The sequence below is a fragment of the Apis florea genome, unplaced genomic scaffold (genome assembly GCF_048593485.1).
Source record: "Apis florea isolate Af1SG1 unplaced genomic scaffold, ASM4859348v1 contig_3391_pilon, whole genome shotgun sequence".
Classification (NCBI taxonomy): Eukaryota; Metazoa; Arthropoda; class Insecta; order Hymenoptera; family Apidae; genus Apis; species Apis florea.
In genome coordinates this window covers 3081273-3095781 of record NW_028256754.1, presented here as the reverse complement: position 1 = coordinate 3095781, position 14509 = coordinate 3081273, and the positions used below count along the sequence as shown (strand labels likewise).

Below are 14509 nucleotides of genomic sequence, written 5' to 3'. Positions count from 1 at the left end.
TTATTATAGTATTTTAATTTTTTTAAGTAAATTTATAACTATTGATATAATAACTATTCAAAAGAAATTATTTATTTTATCCAAGTGCGTATATTTAATTGAATTAATATTAAACCGTTTCAGAAAGAATTTTTTCAATTTCAGTCACGATTTCTCGCGTAGATTTTCTTTTCTGGAATTTTGAATTCCAGATTTTATACAATTTTCATTCTATTTATATTCACAAATTAGATTTTTCGAAATTTCTTATGTCATGACAATTATGATATTAATTATTTCATTAAATATAGAATTTTTTTTGTAACTAACGTAATATTATTTTTTTTAATTGAATTTAATTTTGGTCACGAATAAAAAATATTTTTAGTGTCTATATTTTAATTGAAATTCATGCCTAATGTTTTCATATGTAGATTTTAGAAAAAGAAATAAATAAATAAAAGTTATGTTGAATTTTTTTCTGAGAACGACATTGTTGTGCGTTGCATTTCAATGAGCTTCATTTCTTAGTAGATTAATTATGATATCTTATTCAATGCAATTTTAACATAAAAATGTATCGTGTTTAAGAAAAAAATTGCTATTCACAGTCATAACTCGAAATTGATCACAAATACAATTTTTATCAATCAAAATGAAAATTTTAAAATAATCAAAAAAATAATATATTTTAATGTCGAATTGTAATGTCGAATAGTGTAATGTAATATATAAAAGTATTTTTAACAGAAATAAATAAAATATTATTATAAATATTTGTTTTAAATATTATTCTAAAAGAAAATTGAAACAATAATGTAACTAATATATCAAATAGCATTATTCAAGTAAAAGATTTATTCAAATTATACGATTTAATTTTAATTATTCGAGTTTATAGTAAAAATAGATACATTTTGAATTTATACAAAAAGATAATAAAAATTTATTTTATAAGAAAAATTATTAAATTCTCAATCGACATTTTGCTCTTATTTTGCAAAAATATTAAAAAAATTATAAAATTATTATATTAAATTTCATAAAGGATTCTAACATCTAATAATACTTGTTACTCAAATTTTTATACTTGATAATTTAACAAATATTCGTAAAAAAAATCTTCATATTAAAATAGAATAAAAAAATAATATAAACATTGATAATGGATACGATATTACATATTTATAATTCGTTTATAATTAAATCATCAACACTTCGGAAATAAATTAATAATGTCAATACAATTGAAAATGTAAATATAATTATTATTCAATTATATGTGTTAATATCCAATTTAAGAAATATTGTCCCGAAACGTTTCGATTATTTAAATGCAATTTCATGCAGCAATGCTTATCTTTCAAAGAGAAAAAGTTTCTAAAGAAGACAAGGATAAGAGGATGAGGAGAAAAGTTGTTGAACCATCATACCTTGCCACGATGTTGAACTTACTTACACGATCACAAGCATATTCTTTCTTAATTGATTTGTCGCTCTTTCCTCTTTATCCTTCAATTTGAAAGTTTCACGGTTCACACGAAAATTTATTGAAAAACATTCGATCGATTCTCACTATATATCAGTTCCTCCATGTTCATTTCCTTATACCATTTTTAATTTTTATATTTTTATTTTGATATTCATTTCCTTATGTCATGATTTTTTCGGAAAAAATTTTTGATCAATATCGGTTCTTTTACGTAAGTATCCATATTGTTTTATACTCGAAAGTAAAACAATATATTCATCACTATACTGTACGAGAAATCAATTTCTTTAAATTACGATAAAAAAACTCTGTTATTTTAGAAACTTTAGGAATTTTAACATTTGATCACAATTTTTATTTAATACACAATAAATTTCAAAACACAATAACAATTTTATTCAACAAATTCCCAAACACCAATAATTCATTTAATCACAAACCATGCACACTTCTTGCATCAACACTATCCATTCCAAGCTCTATTAGATTGCAATAGTTATCCTTTTTCAATCTCTCTACGCAATAATGATTATCAATTTCTAATTAGAAGTTATTCGAGCATTATCCTTAACACAATTTGTAATGACATATCTTGCGTAACAAAATTCAATTAACTGTCATCGACTCTCGATCATCCGGCCGTGTTCATCTCCGTATCTAATATCACCGATTTTTCTCCACGGATTTTGCAAAGTTAGCGAAAATGAGGGAGAAGAGAAGGAAAAGATATAATGTAAACGGTTTGTCCGCCGAAGTACAATAAAGGAGAATACAGGAGGAGGAAAGTTTTGTTTTCCAAAACAAGGTTGATGCGGAATAAAGTTTCATCAAGCGCGGCTGTCGGCAGACTGCGAATTTTGCTTAAAGGACCTAACCGGTCAGAGACGCGCATCCTTACTGCGCACCCCTATGATAAACACGATATTCCATTTATATTTTCTCCTCATTGTTTACGGCGACATGTGAAAGCCCTTGTTGTGGCAATTGACCGTGACTAGTGGTGAGATCAAGCGAGTGTATTCAAATACTTCGAAACCAAATTCAAAATGCGAACGATTTATGGATCACGTTTAAAAGGTAAGGGAGAAGAATTTTTCTAAAGAAAATAAACTTTAGAATAGAGAGAGATCTATATTTTGTATTCCTTCTTATATAACATGTGTATTCTTATAGGTTTAAATTTTCAATAAAGTCTAGAAATAACACATAAAAAGGATAAATATTTATTTGAAATAAGAAATAGGAAATTATGTATGTATATAAATGTAATGTTTGATATATGTATAGATATTGTGCAAACAATGTTTTGGAATTTTTTGGAGAAACAAAGTATTTTTGAACAATTTCAAATCTAATTTTTGATTATTCCAAATAATTATAGGAAATGAATGGATAGAAGAAACAATAAAAATCTTTCGTTTATGAATTTATACAGAGTGTTAATATATTTTTAGAATATCCTTAAAAAATCAACAAATCTAAATGAAATAAAACAAATACCAAGCTTGATATACAAAAATTATTAGTTGAAGTTTAATTATTAAAGTTATTATTTAATTATTTTATTTATAAGCAATTTAATTAGATAAAACGATAAGAAACGAAATGAGATGGGGGTAGATTTATCGGAGATATAGTAATATATTCTATTTAAAAATATTTGAAATTTTTCATTTTAAGAAAAAAAATTTATATTTCATTCACAATATGTTCAGATGCATTCAAAAATATTTTGATTTTGAACTATTTATAAAAAATCTCCATCTCTATTAATGTTCGAATTTATTTGCAATTACACGAACCTATCGCTAACAAAGCTAATCTTGTGCAAACAAGGATAGCTATTACGAGTGTTCTTAGAGAAAATTTAACGGTGTGGAATCGCTTCTCTATTTTATTCTTAGAATGACCGTTGTCGTGAGAACTTTCAGTCAGGGTCAAGCTCGAAATATAAAATATAAATAGACTACATCAGAAATTTGTTCATCTTCTGAATGCGATTGTTCGAGAAAGGGATAAAAAATTTAAAAGATTTTTTTATTTGAAAAATAATAAAGACAAGTGTTTAAAAATATTTTCTGTTATTACTTAAAAAGTGATTGTATTTGACACAATTACATTAACTTCGAAAAATTGATATTAGCTTCAAAAAATATTTAAATTGATAATATGTGATATAGAGAAAAAATAAAATATTGACGATTAACATCGACGAATTTTCATATTTATATTATTATTTAATAATTATTTTATTTGTTTTATTATTCTTCTATGTTTTTAAAAAAACTAACAATTACAAAAGAATGGCAAAAAACTATAATAATAATAATATAATTTATGTGTTTCAATAAGATATCATTTAATTCAGGTATCGAATATATATCATTTATTCAGGTATTGATATCCGACTGTAACTCTCCCTTCATCGATAAAAAAGGATATGCCATTTTTTAAAACAAAACTCCCATTTTTCTTTCAAATCTCGATAAACGAATTTTCACAAAATTCACAAATTTATCAAAATTATCAAATTTAAATATTTATTCTTAAGAAATTTCATCACTTTTCAGTTTTGTCTTATTCAATCGATATTTTTTTATTTGGAAAAGCGATGTTTTATTTCAAGCATTCATCAGAACGAACACTAACTAAGTTCATATGAGAACAACTAACGACGCAGAAAGTGTTATAAACAAATGGAAACAAAAGCTTTGTACTTCCCTGACAAAAGCTTCATCGTTCAAACAGACAACGATTTGATTGACAAAATTATTTATTTTAGAAAAGAAGCGACTCAGTTAAGTTCAAAGGAATTAACAGATACACAATTCACACGAACAAATCTACGAATCTCTGTACATTGTAAGCTCAATTGAAAACACTGAATAATGCTAAATAGCAAGAGAGGTGATAAATGGCGCGTCCATTTGCGAAAATGAGTGTAGGAGTATTTGGCGATTATTTCAAAGATGACTGTTCATTTTGATTGATATTTTTTTTTTCTTTTAAATATTTTCACATAATGCCTCTTTTATGAACTAAATTCGACAAAATATAAATCAAATAAATCTTACAGTAATTTTAAGACGTATTATTAGAGTTTAAAATTGATGAAATTTTATAAATCGTAATTTACAAGATATGAGTATTTTATACAAAAGTAAACCAATTTTTACGAGTAAACTTTATACAAATTATAAGTTAATTGATTATTTGACAAAGTAATTACAAAATAATAAATAAAAAATAATAAAGTAATACAATTAGAAATTTTGCAGTTGTAAATTTTATGATATTGGTTAATATTAAATATATGAATAGGCAAAGAAAATGGAATTTATCATAAGGTATTGACAAACTGACAAAAAAGTAGAAATGGAGCGCATATGGTCAGACACTCGTGTCCAATCCTTTCATTGTAATTGATGAATTTAGAGGAGAATGATATTGAAAGAGAAACTTTCTTACTATTACAAGTTATTTATAATTTTTTGAAACTAATTTGAATAAAAAAAATATTATAAATGATTATAAATGCTAATTAAATTACATTAATTTGATATAAAAATGCACACAATATTTCTTTATATTCTTGAAATTTTATAAGTATACTGCTATATTTTTTTAATTATTAAAAACTTGTATTGAATTTTTTATTAATCTTTTTATTTAATGCTACGATGCTATCAATAGTAATTTTAATTATTTGGATTTTACACGAAAAAAATTTATTTTTTTGTCTTTATTTAAATTTTTGGAATGCATAGTGATTTCATAAATTGATCTAGTTATTATGTACAAGAAAATAATGTACATAGCACATTATTTCAAATCGACAAAGAGTGGAAATAGATGTTAATCAGAATTAGATGTAGAATTGGCGCCGAATGCTTCTCTAGTACTCCTACCATTGAAAACTATTCACTATAGAACTATAGAACTCGAAGCTATTGACATCAAAATCATATCTCCATGATATTATCACGTGAAATCAGAGAATTCACATTTCTCTTTAAGAAATAAAGCCTGTTACGATGGTATGAGAAGCAATGACAATGGAAGCAAAATGATAAGATTTATTATTAATGCAGGATCTTCAAGTTCATTATTTCACTTAAGAATTTGAAGTTGTTTGAAATTAACTTCGTGCAGATAATATTCTGTGTGTGACTATTATAATGAGATAATATATTCATTATATTCATTATAATATTATATTACTATATTTACTATATTTATATATTATTATATTTATTATAATTTATTATATTTATTATTATAGTATTATATTATAATTATAAAGAATTAAATTTTTATAAGTAATTATAAGTTATACGAATATAAATTTATACTAATAAAAAATTTTATTCTGCATTTTGATTCGATTGTTTTATTTCAAAATACAGTTGTTAAGAAACAATTTCAACTTTATAGTACATTTACGATAAAATTAATATCTGAATATAATTCTTCGATTTTATATTATTCATATATTTTATTTTCGTGTTTATTATTAAAATATTTAAATTATTTTTGATAGAATATATTTATTAGAAATTATAAAAAAAATAATTTATAAATATTTATAATATAATGAATAAATACGTTACATATTTTATATGAAAACAAATCGAAAATTACTAAATTTGTTATTAAAATATAAATAAAATTTTTTAGAATGCTTTCTCTAATATTTTTTTTGTAATATATATTTTGCTAATCAAATTCATTTATAAATATATGCCGATCATTATACATATACATAAATATAATGTATATATATAATTAATGTCGATTAAATAATATGAATTCTCGATAAATCATAATATCATGTGAGAATTTCATCACCTCGAAAGAATAATTTGATTATTATTCATTTCAGTAAAGGTTTCATACTTCTTATTAATTTAACGATTTTAAATTTTAAATTTAAAACATTTTAAATTTAACAACGATTAATAAAATTTATACAACGAATTTTCCTTTGAATTATGCCTTTTTCAGAATTTTTATGCAATTGTAATGTAACCTAGTTTCATATTTCGCGGAAGATTTTCTGGAAATTAGATTAACAATGATTGAACAGTTTTTGCAATAGGAATAATTTAATTGTATCTAATAAGAATTCTGAATTAAAATCAAATTAAAAAAGTTTCAGAAATTTATCTTTTTAAATTTCGAAAATTGTAACTAATCTAATCTAGAAACAAAAAATTTATAAAATAATCATGATGAAAATTTCTCTTAAACATGTTCTGAATAATTTTCCAAAAAATATTATATATCTTTATATTTTTCTATATATATTTTAATTATATAGTTAATAAAGTCTTAATAAATAATTAATTTTTAATTAAAAAATATAATGAAGGCGTTTTATAATAATAATTATAATAATAATAATTTATAATAATAAATTTTATAATAATATTTTTCAAAGAAGATTTGATATAGATTAATTCGACCATATTTATGTAACAATATTCCATTCATTTTCTATTATGTTTTCTAAATGTTTATGAATTAATAGGTTTGTAAAATTATCAGACACGTGAATTGAATATTCGTAATACACATTCCCATTGAATCCAGTAACAAATCTCTGTTATCTTTTATTATAAATTATAAATGACTTTTTGAAAATTCAATTTAGATAACGGTGATAGAAATCTCATTTAAAATTGACAAGCATAAATATTCTTTCATAACAACTACGTTATTATGAAATTTTCAATTTCCAGATAATTTTTGATTATTAAAAATTTTAATATTTTAAATTTCAGTATAAGAAATTTGCTCAATGTTCTTTGTATTAGATATTATTATAAAAACAAAAATTTATTTTATATTATCAATTTATTTTTACGTTACATTTTTACGTTAAATTATACCTCTTAAGAATCTATTATCAAAAATTTAAACATTTCAATAAGAAATTTGTTCAGTAAATATTTTCTGTAATAAATGTTACAAAAAATTTATATATAGTTTCAATTTATTTTTACGACAAATTATTTCTTTCTCGAAACCGTCTTATAAAATAATTTTTATTAAAATCATTATTTATAGAATAATCGAATTTTATACAATAATTTTTTATTAATAATTTCATATGTTCTTTTTATTTGATGCCATAGTTTCGATAAAGCATTCATGTGATAATTTTCATCAACTTCTATCGATTTTTCCGCATTGATCGCTAAAATAATTGATCGATAAAAAATTAAAAAAATCGTTTAACAAGTATAAATTTCATGTATGTTCATTTTAAAAACAAAAAAATAATGCAATAATTATATTTGATAAATAAAGCAATAATTAAATTTATTAAAATCTAATGAAACAATTTTCCATGAATAGATCAATTTTCATGATTTTGAATTCACAATTAATATATTAATATCTTGTCATATTGCTCAAATCTTGAACAACTTCAATTGACGTCTCTTTATCTATCTATGAATATTTAATGCGATGTTTTTACTCGTTAAATTACGTGCCGAGATTATTTCTTGTGAATGTATATAAAATTGAACTAAAATTGTAAGGATGGATGGGCACTATTAATAATATTTATACAAATGAATGCAACAACTATTTAATTGCTTTGTAATATATTAAAATATTCTTTAAAAATATAAAATTTATTTTTTTACAAAAATAAGGTATAATATTTCATATAAATTTAATTAAACATTAGAAAAATTTCTTTCCAACAAAATATACTTTTATATCCCACATAAATCATAATTATATTACTCCCTAATAAATTATTACTCTGTATATTATTAACTACACTTTTACTTAATTATTTTCGTTTAGCCATTTTGTAAATCTTTGCACATTTTTAAATATCAAATAGATCTGCTGTTTTTATCTTATAACTTAAGCAGAGGTATATCTTTAAGCGATAAGTTCAATATATTTTCTAATCCTAATGAGCGTTTCAAACCTCCAATCAAACCAAATATCCCTTTGACATTTTTCAATTCTTTGCCGTTCAAATCGAATTCTTCTCCATTTTTCGCATTCAAAATAGTTCGAATATCGACTCCTCCTTTTAATAATTCAATAGCTTTTGGGACAGAACTTGTGAGAATATTCAAGTCTAAATTTTCTCCGTTATAATCATCAGAATCCAAGAGATTAAGATCTATATCCTTCTTTTTTATCTCACTGATTAAAGGAATCAACGACTCAATTTGATCCGTATTCAAAAGTCCTAGAAGACCTTTTTCTGACGTTAAACCATTTAAGAGGCCACTTAAGCCGCCAAATAAGCCACCAACTTTATCTTTATCTAAACCTTTCTTCGAATCTAGATCAATTGGATTTTTTTTCCAACCTAATCCTTTATTCTGTTTTACGTCTTTATCATCCTCAACTTTCACAGTCTTCTTTCGTGATCCACAAGTTTTAAGTATGCTTTTTGAGACTCTTTCCAAATCTACAAGTACCTTACCATTCTTCTCTAAATCTATAGCATCACGGTCAGTTTTTCTTTCCTTTATTAATTTTAAAAGTTCAACGACACTCGTATCAAGTTCTTCCAAGGAACGAATGTCTTCGCTGCCTTTCTCGAATTGCCAAGTATCAAGCTTTTTGCCCTCCTTCAACGATTTAAGAGCGATATTTAACTTGTCCGTAACATCTTCCAAACCCAACAGACCTTTACCACTTTTTTCTTCTAAAAGAGGACTGATATCTTTCTCTTCTTTGAGCCATGATGAAAGTTTGGTAATCTTTTTCCTGACCACGACCAGATTCAGACTCTTGGATCTTTCTTCCTCTTTTAAGATCTCTTCGCGTTTTTCTAATCAATAAATTCATCCATTTGTCGATTAAGATTTATTTTTATAATATGTATCTTTCAAATTTAAAATGTTTTTTACCACTTAATTCTTAAAATTAGAAACCTAATTTTCAATTTTGCGAAATTCTTGCGAAATATATTTTTTGTTAAGAATTAAATTAAATATATTTTGTTAAGAATTCTTTAAGTTTCAAAAAAAAAAAAAAATCACAATTTCGAGTATGCAGTTAAAATCCAAATTTAATTTATGAAATATTTTTAAGAATTATTCATAAGAATTTTATAATAAAAATATTTACAATATCAAAAAAGCTTAACTTATTATTATTATTTTTTAGATACTATCTTCTATCTTATAGTTTGACAATATATCAGTTTCATAATTTTTAAATTTAATTGGTTTGAATCTTGAATCTCACGAATCTTACCTTCACGAATCTTCAAACGTTGACTTTTTGATTCTGAATCACGTTCTTCTTTAATATCATTTAAACTCTTTGACTTATAAGATGCTTCGTCCTTTAAACCAACGTCCTTTTTTAATTCTGTGCCTGCGTCTGAGTATACGCCTGCGTACACAATATGTGCACAGATGAATATAGATAGCAACAAAAGCGTGTATTTCATGTTTCACTGTCTTTTTTTCAAACTGATGCAGTACGACAACGAATTTTTTGCTTTTATACTTGAATGAAAATTAAAAAAATTTTATTTCTGTTTATTTTCTTTTCGCGATATAACATATGTCGATTTCCAAGATGACGATAATAATAAGTACATATTAACATTCATCGTGAATAAATAATTTATGCATTTTATTGAAAGAAAGAACGTGTTTGTACAACATATTAAACTTTTGATCTGGCATATTCAAATTATACATCTTTTTTTATTTCTTACAAATATTTTGGTAATTAATGCTCTTTATCTTTTCATAATAAAATACTAAATCGTGTGTAATAAATGTTCATTCATTTGGAATTTAACCAGATGAAATTAAAACAGATAATAGATAATGTTTTTTTAAATTTAAATTCTTTAAATAATTATTATTTCTTTCTGTGCAAAGATTACAAAAAATTTTTAAGGATTATAAATTTATTATTCAAATTATAATATTACGTTAAATACTTATAATTAAGAAAAATTTATTTTAAATATCACATGCTTGTACTATTTAATTATCATTACAGAGTGATCAATAAGATCAATATAATACATAAACATATTTCTGAAAAGTCAAAAAATTCCAACATCCTTGGTCTCATATTTATCTCTTATTTTTCATTATTCTTCGATAAAGTATTTATTAAAGTTTAACAGATGCTATGATACGTTGTGTATTTTTCAATCATAATATATATTCAGTTGTTGGAAATAACCAAAACGTAATAACCGAAACAAGACACATATGTTTAAAAAAATTTATTTTAATTTTCTATTACTATAGCATATATTATTTTAATGAAATATTAATTTCAAATATTAATTTTCATTAAAATTATTTCTACAGATAAATTTTTAAAAAAATTCACTCAGAATGATCAACAACAAGAAAATATTCGATAATTATATTTTCTAATTATTTTTATGTTGTTTTACACATTAAAATTCTTTATCTTCTACACAGGTAATATGAATATAAAATTTTAAGCTGCTGGCGTTTTATCATGCGAATTAAATGTAAAGGGTTAATGAAGTACCATTTTCCTCTATACAATAAAATACCCACATACAAGTTTCTACTAGTATTAAAATGCATAAAGTTTAGATCGTTAAAATCATATATTCACTTTTTGCTCACATTTTCTACTGTTTATGAAGTATCTGATGTTGAAATTATTTTGAAAATACAATAATATTATTCAATAAATTCAATTTAATATTATATATATTATCATAATTATTATATTATGATATCTCTGTGCAGAATAATTTTGTAAAAATCATAATTATAGTTTCTTGAAAATTTCTAATAAATTTTATTTAATATTTTACAAGATATGTATAAAGTGAATGAAATAATAAAATTTATAATAAATAAAAAATATTTTCATTTTTATAACTTCTTTAAAATATTTTAAATATTATATTTGAACATAATTTTAAATATCTTACAATATTTGTTACATTCCTGAGCCATTTATATATATATTTCCAAAATTTCCTCTTTCATTTAAAATTGTTCTCTAAAATCTGAAAAAAGATTTTTAGTAGAATACGATAGAATAAAAGAAAATTAATATAAAAAACTTTTAAATAAAATATTGTTTAATCATATTGATATTCAAAAATTCGAACGATTTTGTAATTATAAACTAATTCCCGTTTCCGGGCATTCAAATTATCAGGAACTAACTTTCAAGAGCAATTTATATTCTACTATATTACCCCAAGTATCAATCTTGTAATTAAACTATTGGATAATTTGCTCTATTTAGTTTAGAAAACATTGTTATTCGAAAATGGATGAACTAAAGATAATTATAATTTATTCATTGAAAAATAATAATAGAATATAAAATTAATATAATTATTTTTATCATTTTTCTGTTTTATTATTATATTTTTTACTATTTATTAATTTTATTATTATATTTATTATTTTATATTAACTGAATTATTACTATCATATATAAAGTATTAAATATTTATATCGTTCTAATATATTCTCTTATACTAAATAAATAATCCATACTAAATAAATAAATAAATATTTAATAATTGTTAAAAAAAAAATATATGTCAATGAACTTAAATGCAATCTGGTATCCATGGATATTAAAATGAATAATATTCAGAAACCACTATAAATTTCTAATTAAAATGGCCGCAAGCAGCAACTAATTTTTCATGAAATTAATCTCTGAGATTATACAGCAGTAATAACATTTCAAGCAGTGTAATCAACAAATTGAAACGACTGTCGGTTTAAAATGAAATTTCTAATCGAATTTATTAATGTACCCCTTTACATACATATATATATATACATATGTACAAACTTTACAACATTTTGATATTACTGTGCCTAATTTTACTGTTATTTCACTGATTCATGTTTCTTCTGCTTTTGATAAATCTCACGTGTATTTTATTGAAAAAAAATTAGTTTTAAACTATTTCATCTTTTTATAGCAATAGAGCTACTTTCTTAACGAAATTTATATATTCTTCTTTCATTTATATTTATCTATATCTGGCATATTCCTCATTTGCCTTTGGAATATTTTTCTTCAAGGATGATTCAAAGCTATTTTTCTTGTCATAATCTCTCTCAAAACTTTCACGTCTTTTTTTATCTTTAGTAAGAACAACATAATAACAAGTTGTTTTTTCTGGCCGTTTGCCAACCCTTTTGAAATCCTCTTCTTCTTCATCCTCTGGCTTGTATGGCTTCTCTTCTGGATATTCTAGCGTCCAGGTTCTAGTGCCACCCACATGGTAATTGGTTAAAGGTTCTGTCGGCCATTCTGGTCCAGGTGGATGTCTGGTTTTTTCTTCTATAAAAAATTAAATAATTTTTTTTTAATCTAACTTTGTTTTGATATATTTTTATTGGTATAATTAATTTTTTGCGTATCTAATATCTGATATTATCGTGATAATATCGTGATAAATGATAGAATATGATTCTTCTTCTTTGATCAAAAATTAATTAATTTTTTAAAATAATTTTACGTAGTCTAAAATTTATCTATATAATGATTGAAATGTAAATATATTAATGTAATTAATTCTATTATCAACATTAACAATATTATATGATATTGTAATATTTTAAAAATAAAAATTCTACCTTCAGTTGTTGTTTCTTCTTCTTCTTCTTCATCTTCGTGAATTTTCTTGGGTGGTTTTTCTTCTTCTGGTGTATATATCATTGGTGTTTCAATTACTTCTTCCTCTGGTACCGTAGTTTCTTCTATTTCTTCATCCTCTTTATATTTAGGTTCATCTTCTTTATATTCTTCTTCTTCTTCTTCTTCTTTATATTCTTCTTCTTCTTCTTCTTTATATTCTTCTTCTCCTTCTTCTTCTTCTTTATATTCTTCTCCTTCTTCTTCTTTATATTCTTCTTCTCCTTCTTCTTTATATTCATCACTTTCTTCGCTTTCATATTCATCATTACCTTGATTTTCCCATGGTTCAGTAGCCTCTTCTTGTCTCAGATTTCTTTCAATTTGATTCTCATAATCATAAATTCCATTATTCCGTTCGTCTTGCTTCACTATTATCTCATCATTATCTCTCTCATCATTTTCTACTTCTTCATCTTCAATAATTTGCAACATCGATCGAACTTTATACCTATTATTATCAATTTTCCAATTCATTTTTCCTGTAGATTTGATTCTCGATGCTTCAGTAATCGTTAAACTCTTTGTCAACTGAAAATTACAATTTGCATATTTACAAAATGGTTCATCAATTAATAAATGACTTGTCGTCATTTTATAACCGGTAACATTATACAATTGGTAATTAGGGCAAACTGCATTTTTCTCGTTAATGTTTCGCTTAAATCGATTCTGCTTGATCGATCTTTTATTTTCATTCTCGTTTTTCTCGATTTCCGTCTGCGGTGTCACATAATCGGTAAACGGACCTTCCGTCCACTCGTGCTCCTTAAGACGCAACGCAAAAAGTTTTGTTTTTTCTTCTTCGTCTTGGCTTGGTGTTTGAGTCGTTTTCGTCTTATCATCGGTAATCTTGTACAGTGGATAATCAGGATAAACAGTTTTTTCTTCGTCAATATCTGGTGTAAATCGTTCACGCTCTATTACTTCTTCACGATCAACCTCCTCGATTTCGGTCTGCGGTGTTACATAATTCGTTATAAATGGACCTTCGGTCCACTCGTGCTCCTTGAGATGCAATACGACAATTTTTGTCTTTTCATCTTTATCCTTATTTCGAACGTATCGTATTCGTCTCGTCGTCATCTTACAACGATTGGTAAAATTGTACAATTGATAATTGAGGCAAACAGCATTTTTCTCGCCGATATTTCGCTTAATTCGATTCTGCTCGATTGATTCTTTATTTTCATTCTCGTATTCCTCGGTCTCCGTCTGTGGTGTCACATAATCCGTTATAAATGGACCTTCTGTCCACTCGTGTTCCTCAAGATGCAACGTCGCAATTTTCGTTTTTCCCTCTTCTTCCTTACTTAGAACATATGGTACGCAAACTCGTTCGGTTACCATGCCTTTACCCACAACTTT

General features: G+C 24.2%; 2 protein-coding genes across 4 annotated transcripts in view; both read right to left on the bottom strand.

Moving 5' to 3' along the window:
• LOC100872917 (RYamide receptor) overlaps positions 1–2321 on the bottom strand; it is a 35620-nt gene extending 33299 nt beyond the window's left edge. Inside the window, exon 1 of one of the 3 annotated variants that reach the window (XM_012495258.3) lies at positions 1439–2321. The gene's annotated coding sequence lies outside the window, so the exon portion shown is untranslated. Of the gene's footprint in view, positions 1–1412 lie in introns of all 3 variants that reach the window. The other 2 variants (XM_086912531.1, XM_086912532.1) reach the window with 2 other exon arrangements.
• Positions 2322–8099: 5778 nt separating this feature from the next.
• LOC100872796 (uncharacterized) lies at positions 8100–9911 on the bottom strand. Its single transcript, XM_003691086.3, has 2 exons — positions 9713–9911; positions 8100–9284 (listed from the first exon to the last, which is right to left on the bottom strand). The coding sequence occupies exons 1-2, from the start codon at positions 9909–9911 to the stop codon at positions 8350–8352; spliced, it is 1134 nt and encodes a 377-aa protein (XP_003691134.1). The 3' UTR covers positions 8100–8349.
• Between the last annotated feature and the right edge of the window lie 4598 nt (positions 9912–14509).